This window comes from Anser anser (assembly GCF_964211835.1).
Source record: "Anser anser genome assembly, chromosome: 1".
In the NCBI taxonomy this organism is placed as follows: domain Eukaryota; kingdom Metazoa; phylum Chordata; class Aves; order Anseriformes; family Anatidae; genus Anser; species Anser anser.
In genome coordinates this window covers 111,505,772-111,519,122 of record NC_139720.1, presented here as the reverse complement: position 1 = coordinate 111,519,122, position 13,351 = coordinate 111,505,772, and the positions used below count along the sequence as shown (strand labels likewise).

Sequence of the window (13,351 nt, the reverse complement as noted above, 5' to 3'; positions counted from 1 at the left end):
CTTACAGAAGTTGCTTTATAAAGTGCAATTCCTGGTATCTTGGCTGCAGAACAAGAATACATTCATTTCCTTATTGCCTAGCTGCACTGTGGTGTAGATACACTGGAAAGGGGAAGAGAGCAATAAATGGGGTGATGACCCTTTTGCCAAACCTGAGCATTTTCTTTTGCAGTGCCCACATCCCTTGCTCACAACAGTCAGGGCTGAATAGATCCCCTCTACTGCTTCAAGTGGCATCTGCCTTTAAGTACTTCTAGCAAAACTGCATATTTTTGGAAGCTGATTCATGGGGTGCTTTATGTAGTTTTGCTTTCCAACACCGCTTTTTTTTTTTTTTTTTTTTTTTTTTACTGTGCCATGATGTGTTACAAGTTAAGAGTGACTAAGTTTTAAGAATTACAGGATGGTGAAACTAAACGAAGTTTGTTCTCTTGAGGTTGCTTAAACAGCATGTATCAAGTGATGTAATTAACCTGCAGATGGTCTGTCTGTGCTGCAGAGGTGACACAGCTCTGTCTCTGCTGGGTTACAGGCTCAGATACTGTGTGGCCTAAAGGCAGCAGTTATTAATTCTAAGGCCTTGAAGTTCTCAGCTTGAAAAAGCACACCTGATTTTGTGTGGCACAAACTTAATAAAACTTACCAAACCTAAAGCAGCTCCATACAGAAGCAGCTCCACTGTCTCGTCTGGACATCAGCTACTTGTAGAGATGTCAAGGTGAGCTTCCATAGTACTCCTCAGTGTGTCCTGTAGCACACACGCTACCTGGGATTACTCTGGATAATGAGGACTTGACTGTACACACCCTTCCTATCAGTACATTTCCTTTTCTTTTGAACAAGTCAGATGTGTACCAAGCGAAATACAAGACTGGAGTCAGCAAAGCTGTACGACCAATTTTTGCCCTCAGTGGCAATGATGGGATGTGCCTCACTAAACGTGCTCAGTGAAATGCCTGGGAGGCTGTATGCTGATCTCAACAGTGAAAGATTCTAAAGGAGCCACCACTCCAGTACTGCACATCACTTTACAACATGGACAACATTCCCTGGGAAAATCCACTGACATGAAGCACCCTTGTGTAGTGGGTTTATGTGGCAAAGTTTGGGGGGGGGGGCTGCCAGGGCGGCTTCTATGAGAAGAATCGAGCAACGGCCCCATGTTAGATAAGGACCAGTTTCAGCCAGCTCCAAAGGGACCTGCTGCTGGCCAGAGCTGAGCCAGTAGGCGATATTGTCTGCGCCTCTGTGACAGCAGATTTAAGAAAGGGGAACAAAAAATCTGCACAACAGCAACTGGGGAAGAGAGGAGTGAGAAGCAGCCCTGCAGCCCTCAAGGTCAGCGCAGCAGGAGGGCAGGAGGTGCTCCAGGCACGCAGCAGCAGTTCCCCTGCGGCATGTGGAGAGGCCCCCGGTGGAGCAGGCTGTCCCCCTGCAGCCCATGGGTCCCACACGGAGCAGATCTCCACGCTGCAGCCCGTGGAGGAGCCCCCGGTGGAGCAGGTGGATGTGGCCTGGAGGAGGCTGCGGCCCATGGAGAGCCCCCGCAGGAGCAGGCCCCGGGCCGGAGCTGCAGCCCGTGGAGAGGAGCCCACGCAGGAGCAGGGGGTCTGGGGGGAGCTGCCACCCGTGGGGGACCCGTGCTGGAGCAGTTTGCTCCTGGGGGATGGACGGACCCCGTGGTACGGAGCCGTGTGGGAGCAGTGCTTGAAGAGCTGCTGCCTGTGGGCAGCCCCCGCAGGCTCAGTTCGGGAAGGACGGCATCCCGTGGGAGGGACCCCACATGGGGCAGGGGCACGGAGTGACCGTGAAGAAGCAGTAGAGATGAAGTGTCAGGGACTGACTGCAGCCCCCATTCCCTGTTCCCCTGCACTGCTGGGGTGTCTTTAGTTTGCTCTCCTTGTTTCTCACTTCTGTATCTTGTTAGCAATAGGCAATACATTTTGCAAATCTCTCTATGCTGAGTCTGTTTTGCCCATGATAATAATTGTTGAGTGATCTCCCAGTCCTTCGCTGTATTTTCTTCCCCTTTCCATTTGAGGAGGGGGAGTGAGAGAATGGTTCCGGCGGATCTCGGCTGCCCACCTGAGTAAAACCACCACACCTCGGCAAACGGGTGAACTGGAAATAGTGCAATGAACCAGGATACACTCTCCACTGTATCTAATAAAAATACGAATAGGGCTCTTTTCCTCTTTACGAACGCAACACAGACTTTAAATATTGTAAAAGTGAGGTGAATCAGCTGCGGTTGGTTTAATTTATAAAGGCAACGCATGCAGGACACGCCACCCCGTTCCACGTCCCACTGCCCCCTCCCCTCACAGAGCCGCCGCCGCCGCCGTGAGTGGGCCTGAGCCCGCCCGGCCCCTCCCCGCCTCCCATCGCGCATGCGCCTGGCCCCGCTCCCGTCGTGCCCGTTGCAGCGGTTCCCGTCCCGATCGGAGCGGCCATGGCGCTGCACGTCCCCAAGGCCCCGGGCTTCGCCCAGATGCTCAAGGAGGGCGCCAAGGTAGCGGCGGCACCGGGCGGGAGCCGTTGCGGGCCGTTAACGGCGGCACCGGGGCTGAGGGGGCGGGAGGGGGAGGAAGGGGGAGGGGGGCGGCTCGGCGTGGCGGCGCGGGGAAGGTTCTGGAAGGGCGGGGCGGAGCGGCGGCATGGCGGGGCGGGAGTCCCGCTAAACCCCTTCAAGCCCTGTCCGCAGCACCGCGTCCTGCCTCTCCTGGAGCACCCCCGGGGCGGTGACTCCACCACCTCCCCGGGCAACCCGTCCCAATGTCTGACCGCTCCTTCTGAGGAGAAATGTCTCCTAATTTCCAACCTAAGTGTCTGGAAATGGGTTTAGGAAGGTGTTTTGGCTGGGGAGGTTCTGTAGGTGGTGGTCAGCGCACTTAAACTGGACCCTGCAGTACTATTATGTGTATTTTTGAGTATTTTTTGTTGTTGGGCCTGTAGGAAAAATATCCTTGTCAGGGCTGTAAAGTAACATGATGTTTTACCATATATAGCATCAATATAATGTGGGTCCTGATAGTAGTCAAGGACTGTTCCCGAATGAGCATATGCTTTCTGCAAAAGAGGGAGCAGAAAAGAATTAGTTTTTTTTTTTTTTTTTTTTTTTTTGTGAGGGAAGACGGGAGGAAAATTTGGTAGCTGCTGCTTGATGGAAAGTGAAGTTAAGCCCCTTGGCCCTCTTTGTTCCTTTCAAAATCTTCCGTGTAGACAAGGAATGGCCTGTTTCAAGTGTGGGGAGAGAGTAGGGAAGCAGAATGGCACAAATGCTGATTATCTAAAAGAATCAAGTCAAAGTCAAGGCCAGAATGTCCAGGGCTACATTCTCCCAAACAAGGAGGCAGCTGGTGGTCTGAGATGCTTGTTTTGCATTTAGAGAGTAAGTATTGTTAGAGAGCATCGTTCTCTTTCCTATCATAGGGTATGAATATGGTGTACCTGTTTTTTAAGTAGGGCCCTTTTGGGGGTTCTGTTCTTACAAATGGAAGCTGGCTGATCAGCTTCTCAAACACAAATCTTTTCTGAATCATTGTGCTTCTGAATTTTCAAACCACGTGTTTGAATGTAGAACTAAGTTAAATGATTTGGTGGAATACAGACTTGTGAGTAAAGAAGCACATAAAAAACCCTCATCCTTCCCCTCCATCACCAAGTTAGTATTGGTTATTCTTTATCTACCATTGTTATGCCACTAATATATTTTAGAGCAGTTAAGAGGTGCAGACTGTTAAAAACTGAGTCTCTTCTAAAATGTTCTGTTCAGAAACTTACTGTGCTTGTTGAGCTGACTAGTTCAGTAGGAGGACGTGCTAGTTCTTCTCTCGTCTTTGGCTAAACTTTAGTTTCCTTTTAAACTTTTTTTTTTTTTTTGGAAATACCAGCACTAAATCTATCAGGAACTTCAGTGAACTTGTTAGATTACTGCTTCTTTGCTGAGAAGTGAGTAGTTCATCATCTTTTGTGTTAGAAAGCCTAATTCTGATCAGAACGTTTTTTTATTTTTTTTAGCATTATTCAGGACTAGAAGAAGCTGTCTATAGGAATATCCAAGCATGCAAAGAACTTGCTCAAACCACCCGTACGGCTTATGGACCAAATGGTATGTAAATTCTAAAACTGTTGTAGTGATGTTGATCAAAATGGTATGTTTGAAGGCCTTGACCAAGAATCATCCGTTTCTTTCTTGAGGAGACACATTGGACTTGCTACAGACCTCCTGATACAGTCATTGTAGCTATAATGTTCACAGGATTTTGTTGGGTTAGTTCTTAAGTTATACACAAAATACCTGCTTTTGCCAGACAGTTACTGTGTCCTCTTTGCTGTCTTACTGCTAAATGGAAGACCTACAAAAATTAAAGGAAAGACAATAACTTGGTAGGTGGTCATAAGTGTAACCATACTATGTCCTGACAGATACACCAAGACAAATTGTGTTCTCTAGGATTGATTAATTAAATTATGTATCAATATTTATGAAGAGAAAACTGCTTATTCAGAAATGAATGTGTTCTCCTTAATGTAACACACTTCTAAGTGTTATTTCACAAAAATATTTTAGATTCTTAAGTTGTAAGCAGCGGTAATGTTTTGATGTGTGAGATAAATCCGAAAGCTATGGAAGCAGTATTTCTGTGCAAAGCAACCCTTGCCTAATAAATAATTTTATCTCCCCCCACACCGTTAGGAATGAACAAAATGGTTATCAATCATCTGGAGAAGCTTTTTGTTACAAATGATGCTGCTACTATCTTGAGAGAGCTGGAGGTGAGTGAGTGAAATAGCTGTTAAAAACACAGCTGGAAGGCTTAATTTCAGGCTTCTCTCATGTTGCAGAATGTGATAGTGAAACCTTTGCATGCTGTAAAAGTAGCACAGAACCAGGAAGAAAGATGTCTGATTTATGTTGTAGGGGAGCTGTTCAGTTCTTTGTGATTTTTTTCCATAGATATTTATAGTCATGCTTATTACAGAAATTACCTAATTAAATTAATTGTACTGCTTTCTTTTTCATACTTTGTGCATACAGTGTATCTTTAGATAGAACTTGAAGTAAGAGCGCTTATACTGGATGCACAGGAAAACCTGGAGCTGCAGTCTAGGTGGGATGTTAGTGACTAAGAAGTGCAACTCTTTTTCTACAGGTCCAGCATCCGGCCGCAAAAATGCTTGTGATGGCTTCCCATATGCAAGAGCAAGAAGTTGGAGATGGAACCAACTTTGTCCTTGTTTTTGCTGGGGTCCTTCTGGAGTTAGCAGAAGACCTTCTGAGGATGGGATTATCAGTCTCAGAGGTAAATTCTGTTATTGCAGTTCATGGAGCTTGAGTTCAGATTGCTATTAGTCAGTGTTCATGGGTCGTAGAACTGTGAATAGTCTGTTTCCTTCCAAATTAATTTTTAGTCAGAGGTGTACAAAGAAGAACAATATACGCTTTGCTGTTTGTGATTGCTTGCTTCCCTTGCAAGCTTTTTCATTTGTTTATGTTTTATGTCTCTTTTAAATGGAGGTAGAAGCAGTTTGAATGCATACCTAGGTAAAATAGTAAGTGTCTGTTATTTGCTGCACAGGTGATTGAAGGATATGAAAAAGCTTGCAAGAAAGCGCTGGAAATTCTTCCGGACTTGGTGTGCTGTTCTGCAAAGAACCTTAGAGATGTTGAAGAAGTGGCATCTTTGTTGCATACTTCAGTAATGAGCAAACAGTATGGCAACGAAAGTTTCTTGTCGAAGCTCATTGCTCAGGCCTGCGGTAAGTGGATAAGAACACTTCTGTGCATGCATCTAAAAAACTGAGTGGGTTTGCTTATGATTAACATCTTCATACAAGAAAAAAGGCATGGTTAGTTTGTCAGGTTAAATTGGTGGAATAGATTAGCCTCTGAAATAGTATAGCCTTCTTTCTCATGTCGAACTCTTCACTGACGTAGCTGAGAAAAAGCCTGTGCTTTCTACTAAATGTTTATAGAAATAGGTTACTACTTTTATCTTTCAAGCAGAAAACTGTACTTTTTTTGTCATTAAGAGGATTGTTACACTTCAGAAAAGTTGTTGCTAGTCTCAGCTACAGAACAGTGAAGGCAAGATTGCAGTTGTATTGAGCTGTTGGTTTCTCCCTGTAAAGAAAAAACTTTAACGTTTGGTTCAAGTGTTTTCTGAAATACCGTGGGTCAAGCTTCACTCTTGAAATACAAATGTGTAAATGGATGTTTGAACTTTATTCAGGCCTGACAGTATATTAATGTTGCTTTCTGTTTATTACATTTTAAAAACAGTTTAAAATGGTAAATTAGAGAGAAAAGGAAACTTACTTGGTGCAAGTTATCAGCAGATTGTTATTACCTTAAACTAAGTGGGCAGTCAAACCGTAAAATTCTAGTACTTAAAAAAAAAACACTCCAGGCAGTATTTATGGTGTCATAGTTTTTACTTTATTCATTAAGCAACTAAAATACATTGTTTTATTTTCCTCCCAAACAGTCTCTATTCTTCCTGATTCTGGTCATTTCAACGTTGATAATATCAGAGTGTGCAAGATTGTGGTAAGTTGGGCATAGCTAGCTTTACTGTTTTCTAAAAAGTTTAATGAAAGGAGTTTAATTTTTAGGTCTTTAAACTTTTGAAAGTGCCTTTTCATACGTCATATACCTTACTTTTGACCACCAACTGATCTTAAGATGGGAACCTGTAAGACAATGTTTGTTGCTAAATCCGCTTAAGACTTTTGTTGGTGTGACAATGAAGGTTGCCAGGCTCAGATGGATGTAGGGACTGCTTTTTGTAAAGGGTACTGCAGCTTTCTGGCAGTAAATGGTCAGTAATACAACTTCCACCCATTCCATCTTTTTTTCTGCCAGGGTGCTGGTATCTCTGCTTCATCAGTGCTGCATGGCATGGTTTTTAAAAAGGAAACTGAAGGAGATGTTACTTCTGTCAAAGATGCAAAAATAGCTGTGTATTCCTGCCCTTTTGATGGTATGATAACTGAAACTAAGGTATGTAGGAGCTTAAAATAAGTTATGTATCTAATATGTGCTTATATGTGGTTCTTAATCTCTTATTTTTAGCTTTAACTATAAATATTTTTGACACTTGGTGATTAAGATATATTTGATAAGATTGAGTTCATTAGTTTTAAAAAGTTCATAGAAAACTTCTGAAGCTAATTTTGCTTTACGGGGTTTTTGGAGGTATGGGTGTGATTTTTATTTTTACTTTTTTTAAGACCAGCTATGTGCTACAATGTTTGTATCTTACGATTCTCTAGAAATGCTAGAATTGCCGTTTTTTTGTTTTTTAACTTGTTTTACTGACATTGCCTGAGAAGGGTGGTGGTATGATCAAATAGGATGACTTGAGGTTTACAGATGGGTTGTGAGATAAAAACGGATTGTCAAAAACTTTTAGGCATGTAGCTAACACCGAACTGATAAATGTATGTGTTTTACTAGGGCACCGTACTTATAAAGAATGCTGAAGAGCTGATGAACTTCAGTAAGGGAGAAGAGAATCTGATGGATTTGCAAGTCAAAGCTATAGCTGACAGTGGTGCAAATGTAGTAGTAACGGGTGGCAAAGTGGCAGACATGGCACTTCATTATGCCAACAAATACAATCTTATGTTAGTCAGGTAAGTACTGGAAGAGCATAAAACATTTGGTCTACCAGGTTTATGAAATTGGCGTATTGTTTCTTGCCTCTCAAATGACTTATTATACAGAGTATTGCAGACTGGCTTTCTAGTAGATCAAAACCTGAGCTGCAAAGTGGTGGTTTCATAGCTTGTGTTTCTTAGTATTTCACCTCTATATGGAAAATAACTGGGGAGTAATTTGTGTATATGATACTGTTACTTTGGCATAAGGGTCTTTTACAGCTTAACTGAAATGAACTGTCAAAATTTGTTGATTATGTGGCCACAAAGATTCGTTATACCATAAGGGTACTCCCTGGTCGCAGTTGTCATGTGATACCTTAGCAATGGTGAGGTGCCTACATACCACCCTACATACCACCATTACATTGATGGATGGAATAACTAATTCTTAATACTCTTCAGTCACTTCTGTGGGCCTTCAATCTTTTTGTGTATAAATAAGGCATATTTGAATAGCTTTGGTAATTTCCATGTATTTGGACTGCTTGTTTTAAAATTATTACAGAAATCGTTGTATAGAGTCTTTTTAATTTGATGCGGTAAATTTTGATGGATGGCTTTAGTTAAAAAATGCTTACTAAGTTAAGGAGAGAACGCTTACTTGTGTATACTAACATTTGTTCTGGAGACTTGTGAATAGAAAAACTGTTTCTGTTTTTTAAAGGTTGAACTCAAAGTGGGATCTGAGAAGACTCTGCAAAACTGTTGGTGCAACAGCCCTACCCAGACTGGTACGGAGTCCTCAAATGAGGAGCAGATGGGAGGGAACTGATGAGCAGATTCATCTCTTGACCTTTCTTTTTCTTTTCAGACTCCCCCAACTCTAGAAGAAATGGGTCACTGCGACAGTGTATATTTATCAGAGGTTGGAGATACTCAAGTTGTTGTATTTAAGCATGGTATGTTCTATAGAAATCCTAATGCCGCTGTTCTGCAAGTATGAAACGCATATTTTTACATCCAAAAACTTAGTTCATTAATGAGCATCTGTCTCTTTAACAGAAAAGGAGGATGGTGCTATTTCTACTATACTCATTCGTGGATCGACAGACAATCTGATGGATGATATAGAGAGAGCAGTGGATGATGGTGTAAATACTTTTAAAGTACTTACAAGGGTAAGTAACCAGAACATTTCAGTTACCAAAACTGAGATATGGACCAGTTAGAGGAAAGATCCCTGCTTGCTTTGGACTCATTTGCTGTAGGGCTGTAACAGGTGCTTACATTGCCAGTTTTGGAGAGTTCCTGATAACGTAGGAGAAGCTGTGTAGGGAAATGGCTGCAGATGTCCTTGTGAGCACAGTGTACGTACAGCGCTCAACATGCACTGAATTCAGTTTTTCAGGAATGAGGCAAGTCCTTGAAGATAGATTAGTTTGTACTGCGTTCTAATGGCAGTCAGCTTTTTGACCTCTTTGTAAGCCTTTCGTTTCAACATTCCTTGAAAACCAGGCACGGAAGAAAAGCTAGATGGCTTGTTTTGCTCTGGGAATCGAGAGGAAGTGACTGGTTGCAAACCATATTTTCTGGTTTATTAGTGACAAGAAACTTTCTCCACATAACACAGATATATTTCATAAATAGAGAAACTTAGTTCATTTTTTCTTGTGATCAGCTTTTCTGTGTTTTTTTGTTGTTGTTTTGTTTTTGAGGGAGAAAGGAAATGTTTGAATATTTACTTGGAACCTGGCATGCAAAAAAGAAAAGTAAAACTCTTGCCACTGTTTCTATCTGTATAAATCAACACATGCGCATTGATACAGAGTACAGAAACACCCATAAATTGTGCATTTATGTTTGTCTCCTGAAGTTGTCTGAAGATAGACTTTGTGTGTCTGTTAAAAAGACTGGGTGTTCTTAAGTGAACACTGGTTTGCCAGAGGATATGCAAAGTTCTTAATTGTTTTTAAAGCAAAAAAACTACCCTTGTGATACGTGCTGATACATTAAACTTAGTTCAGAATAGATTAGCTTCATTCATGTTGTCTCCAAACTACTTAGCAGTTAATAGAAAAGATTCAAAAAATAAAAAAAATTCAACTCTTGGCTTATGAGTAATAGAAGTGACTTTTACAAAAAAAAACAATGCAGGTATTTTCAATTTGATTTTTCTTTTTTTTTTTTTTTTTTTTTACAAAAGAAGCTAATTTGGAAGAAATAAATAAATTCTGTTAAACTGATAAAGTCTTCTAAAAAGTAAAAAATGAACATGATATTTTAAGCAAAGCTTCATTTTGGTGTGGTTTGTTTGCAGGATAAACGTCTCGTTCCTGGAGGCGGTGCAACAGAGATTGAATTAGCCAAGCAGATCACATCTTATGGAGAGGTACAACAATTTTTTTTTACTTATATATAATGTAATTACTTATATTTTAATTTATGTAGATACACCTACTTTTATACAAAGATACGTATGTATATTAGTGCATATAAATGAATAGTAAAACGTGAAAAAAGTACCTTCCTATCTTACTGGTTCTTTCAAATGCTTATGTGGTTTTCAACTTCGCTTTAGACTTGTCCTGGACTTGACCAGTACGCCATCAAGAAGTTTGCAGAAGCATTTGAAGCCATTCCTCGGGCACTGGCAGAAAACTCTGGCATAAAGGCTAACGAAGTCATTTCCAAACTTTACGCTGTGCATCAAGAAGGCAACAAAAATGTTGGCTTTGATATTGAGGTAAGAAGTTCCTCACATTACTTGCTGCTCAGCAGTACCGGGTTATATTTATAAGTACTTCTATTGCAGTAAGTATTTATAAATTCAAATCATTGAAGCTCTGTGTTTCACAGAGCTAGAAGAATACTTTTATTAGAATTCTAATACAGAAGTTTTTTTCATCAGCAGGCAGTTAAAGCGAATATAGTATAGCAGCCTCGTAGCAGGTGGAGAGAGATACTGAACTAGTATGTTACAGAACAAATCTTCAGTGATTACTTATTTTGACTTCCTGCTAATGGATTAGAAATGAAAATCTTGTAAAGAGAGAAAACAAGATCAGAAAAGTGGTACTTTGTTGTAAGCTTAAAAACCTAATAACTTGTTAGGTAGAAGCCTGAGAAAACTTAAAAATAAATAAATAAATTTCCTCCTGCCTGATAGGCTGAAGCTGCTGCTGTGAAGGATATGTTGGAAGCTGGTATATTAGACACATACCTTGGAAAATCCTGGGGTATCAAGCTGGCTACAAATGCAGCAGTAACTGTCCTACGGGTCGATCAGGTAAGCATAGAAATAATTTGGGTGAAAAACTGAAACCTCTGCTTTAACTCACGGTTTAGAACACTAATGCGAAGTATGCGGATGGTCTGGGAATACAAAGCATAAAAATTGATGTTGGAATGTTGGTTTAGAACTAAGAAGATCAGGAATTAGTTTTTTTTTAGGAGCTCATGTTTTGGAATATGAGGTGTGATATTGCTGCTTCCATACAAGTGTTACAGTGTTCATTTTTTAAGATATGACAAGGATAATTGATACCTATGCCCATAAAGGCTTTTTGTAGGAGCAAGGTTTATCACAACAGAACCTTCTCGTGTATGTTGGTTTGTTTTATTTTTAACATGGAAAATCCCACTTAAGTAAAATGGGGGTTATAATCTTAACGGCAAAAATCTTTATATATTTTGTGGAATTCCAGCAAAAGTGTATTTGCATGTAAAATTTCTGTAGATTATTATGGCAAAAACTGCAGGCGGTCCAAAAGCTCCTAAACAACAAGGACATTGGGATAAGGATGACTGGAAAGATGAGCCTGAAAAGTAGTATGCAGTAAGCTGAATCTGTAGCAGCGAAGTATCAGTGTGTGAGTGCATGCATGACAATCACGTGTGGCAGATCTGCGTTTTTTCTTGAGGGCACATAACACTGCTGGTCTTGTGCTGATTGCTGCATTTCTTACTGGTGCCACTGCGAGTTAATCTTATTCCTAAAACCAAACCTTCACTGCAGTTTGTTTCATTGTACTCACGAGTTCGGTTTTAGTTTTACTTTGTCACTATAACAAGTGCAGAAATGAGCCTCTAACAAGGTAGGATTAGTGGATCTTGTGCCTTAAACGTGTGATGTCTAGGCTGGAGTGCAGAACAACAGCTCTGATAATTCTGCTTTCTGTTGTATGCATCCTGTGCAGCAGTCACTGGCTAGTTTATTTAAGCACTCACTTTTTTGTAGACTAACTGAAGTCATAATTTGCATGCAAAGTGAGGTAAAGTCCTTTGTCTATCAGGGCTCAGTTTCTGCCATTTTCAAGGGAAAAAAAGGATTTGTGAATTAACCAGATGTATAATAATAATCACTGGTTTAGGTTCAGAGCAGGGAACCTGCATGATTCTAGTGAACGTTGTCAGTCAGCATCATATGACTATAATAAGATGTTGGGGGAAGAGTGATTCTGACCGTCTCCTTTTCTGCTTCCCTATCACCTTCAAGATCATTATGGCAAAACCAGCAGGTGGCCCTAAACCTCCATCAGGAAAGAAAGACTGGGATGAAGACCAAAATGACTGAACAATTTAACTGTACTTCTCAAGTTACGTGATTTGAGTTTTGTAAGATTCCGGGTGGGGCCTGTCATGATGTTTTGGTCCCTTTAAGTTATGAACTGTCCACTGGGGTGAAGAACTTTGAACACTTCAATAAATGTACTTACTGTTAAAATGTTAACTCTCGTTTTATTTGGACTTGGTATAACACGTTTACTCCCAGTATGTGAATGTGCAGGGATGTGCTGTGTTGGGGTGAAAGTGTGTGGGTGTGGTGGGGTGACCTTGGCTGGCTGCTAGCCACCCACCCAGTTGCTCTTCTTCCCCCTTCCTCCACAAGATAGGGGGAGAAAAGATAAAAAGCTTGTGGGGACATCACTTACAGTTACAGTCGTGGGAATTATGTGATGCGGGGGGGTGGTGAAAAACAAACTAAAACACCTTTCCCCTACCCCATCTCTCTTCTTCCTGGGCTCAACTTCACTTCATTCCCAACTCTTCTGTCTACTCTCAGTGGAGAGGATGAGGAGTGGGAGGCTTAGATCATAGAATCATGGAATGGCTTGGGGTGGAAGGGATGTTAAAGCTCATCTAGTTTCAACCCCCGTGCCATAGGCAGGGATGCCACCCAGTGGATCAGGTTGGTCAAGGCCCCATTCAGCCTGGCCTTGACACCTCCAGGGATGGGGCATCCACAGCTTCTCTGGGTAGCCTGTGCCAGTGCCTCACCACCCTCATGGTAAAGAATTTCCTCCCAGTCTGTGCTCGTGTCTGGGATTGCCCTGACCCAGCTGCAGCACCTTGCGCTTGGATGTGTTCAACCTCATTAGGTTCACGTGGGCACGCTTCTTCAGCCTGTCCAGGTCCCTTTGAATGGCATCTCTTCCTTGGGTCAGTCCTTACCATTTATTCTTCTGTTACTCCCCCTTTCGTACCCTTTTTCCCTGCTCTAAGATCCCTCCCATGGTTAACAGCTGTCCAGGAGCTGTTCCAGAGGTTATGGACCTTGATGAAAAATTGCTCCAGCATAGGTTCCTCTCCATTGAGGGCAGTTCCTTCAGGGCACCTCCATCTGCTCCAGAGCCTGGGCACCTCCTCTCCCTGCGGTGTCCACAGGACTGCTCCTCACACCGTTCCCCTCACTGCCCCTGCCGTGCAGTTTTTGCCCTCCCTTCCCCAGGCTGCCCCTGAGGCG

The 13,351-nt window shown here is 42.0% G+C and overlaps 1 protein-coding gene across 3 annotated transcripts; it reads left to right on the top strand.

The window, feature by feature from the left end:
* The first annotated feature begins 2,352 nt into the window (after positions 1–2,352).
* Positions 2,353–12,331, top strand: CCT8 (chaperonin containing TCP1 subunit 8). 3 transcript variants are annotated; one of them, XM_083819085.1, is made up of 16 exons: positions 2,353–2,512; positions 4,021–4,111; positions 4,700–4,779; positions 5,157–5,306; positions 5,583–5,763; positions 6,492–6,553; positions 6,869–7,006; positions 7,463–7,641; positions 8,333–8,399; positions 8,480–8,567; positions 8,671–8,786; positions 9,926–9,997; positions 10,187–10,351; positions 10,775–10,894; positions 11,345–11,443; positions 12,104–12,331. In XM_083819085.1, the coding sequence occupies exons 1-15, from the start codon at positions 2,453–2,455 to the stop codon at positions 11,435–11,437; spliced, it is 1,662 nt and encodes a 553-aa protein (XP_083675211.1). In that variant the 5' UTR covers positions 2,353–2,452; the 3' UTR covers positions 11,438–11,443; positions 12,104–12,331. The 3 variants fall into 3 exon arrangements, with proteins under 3 accessions (XP_083675211.1, XP_083675212.1, XP_083675213.1); XM_083819086.1 differs by having other exon boundaries at positions 11,345–11,477; XM_083819087.1 differs by lacking the exon at positions 11,345–11,443 and having other exon boundaries at positions 2,354–2,512.
* The last annotated feature ends 1,020 nt before the right edge of the window (positions 12,332–13,351 follow it).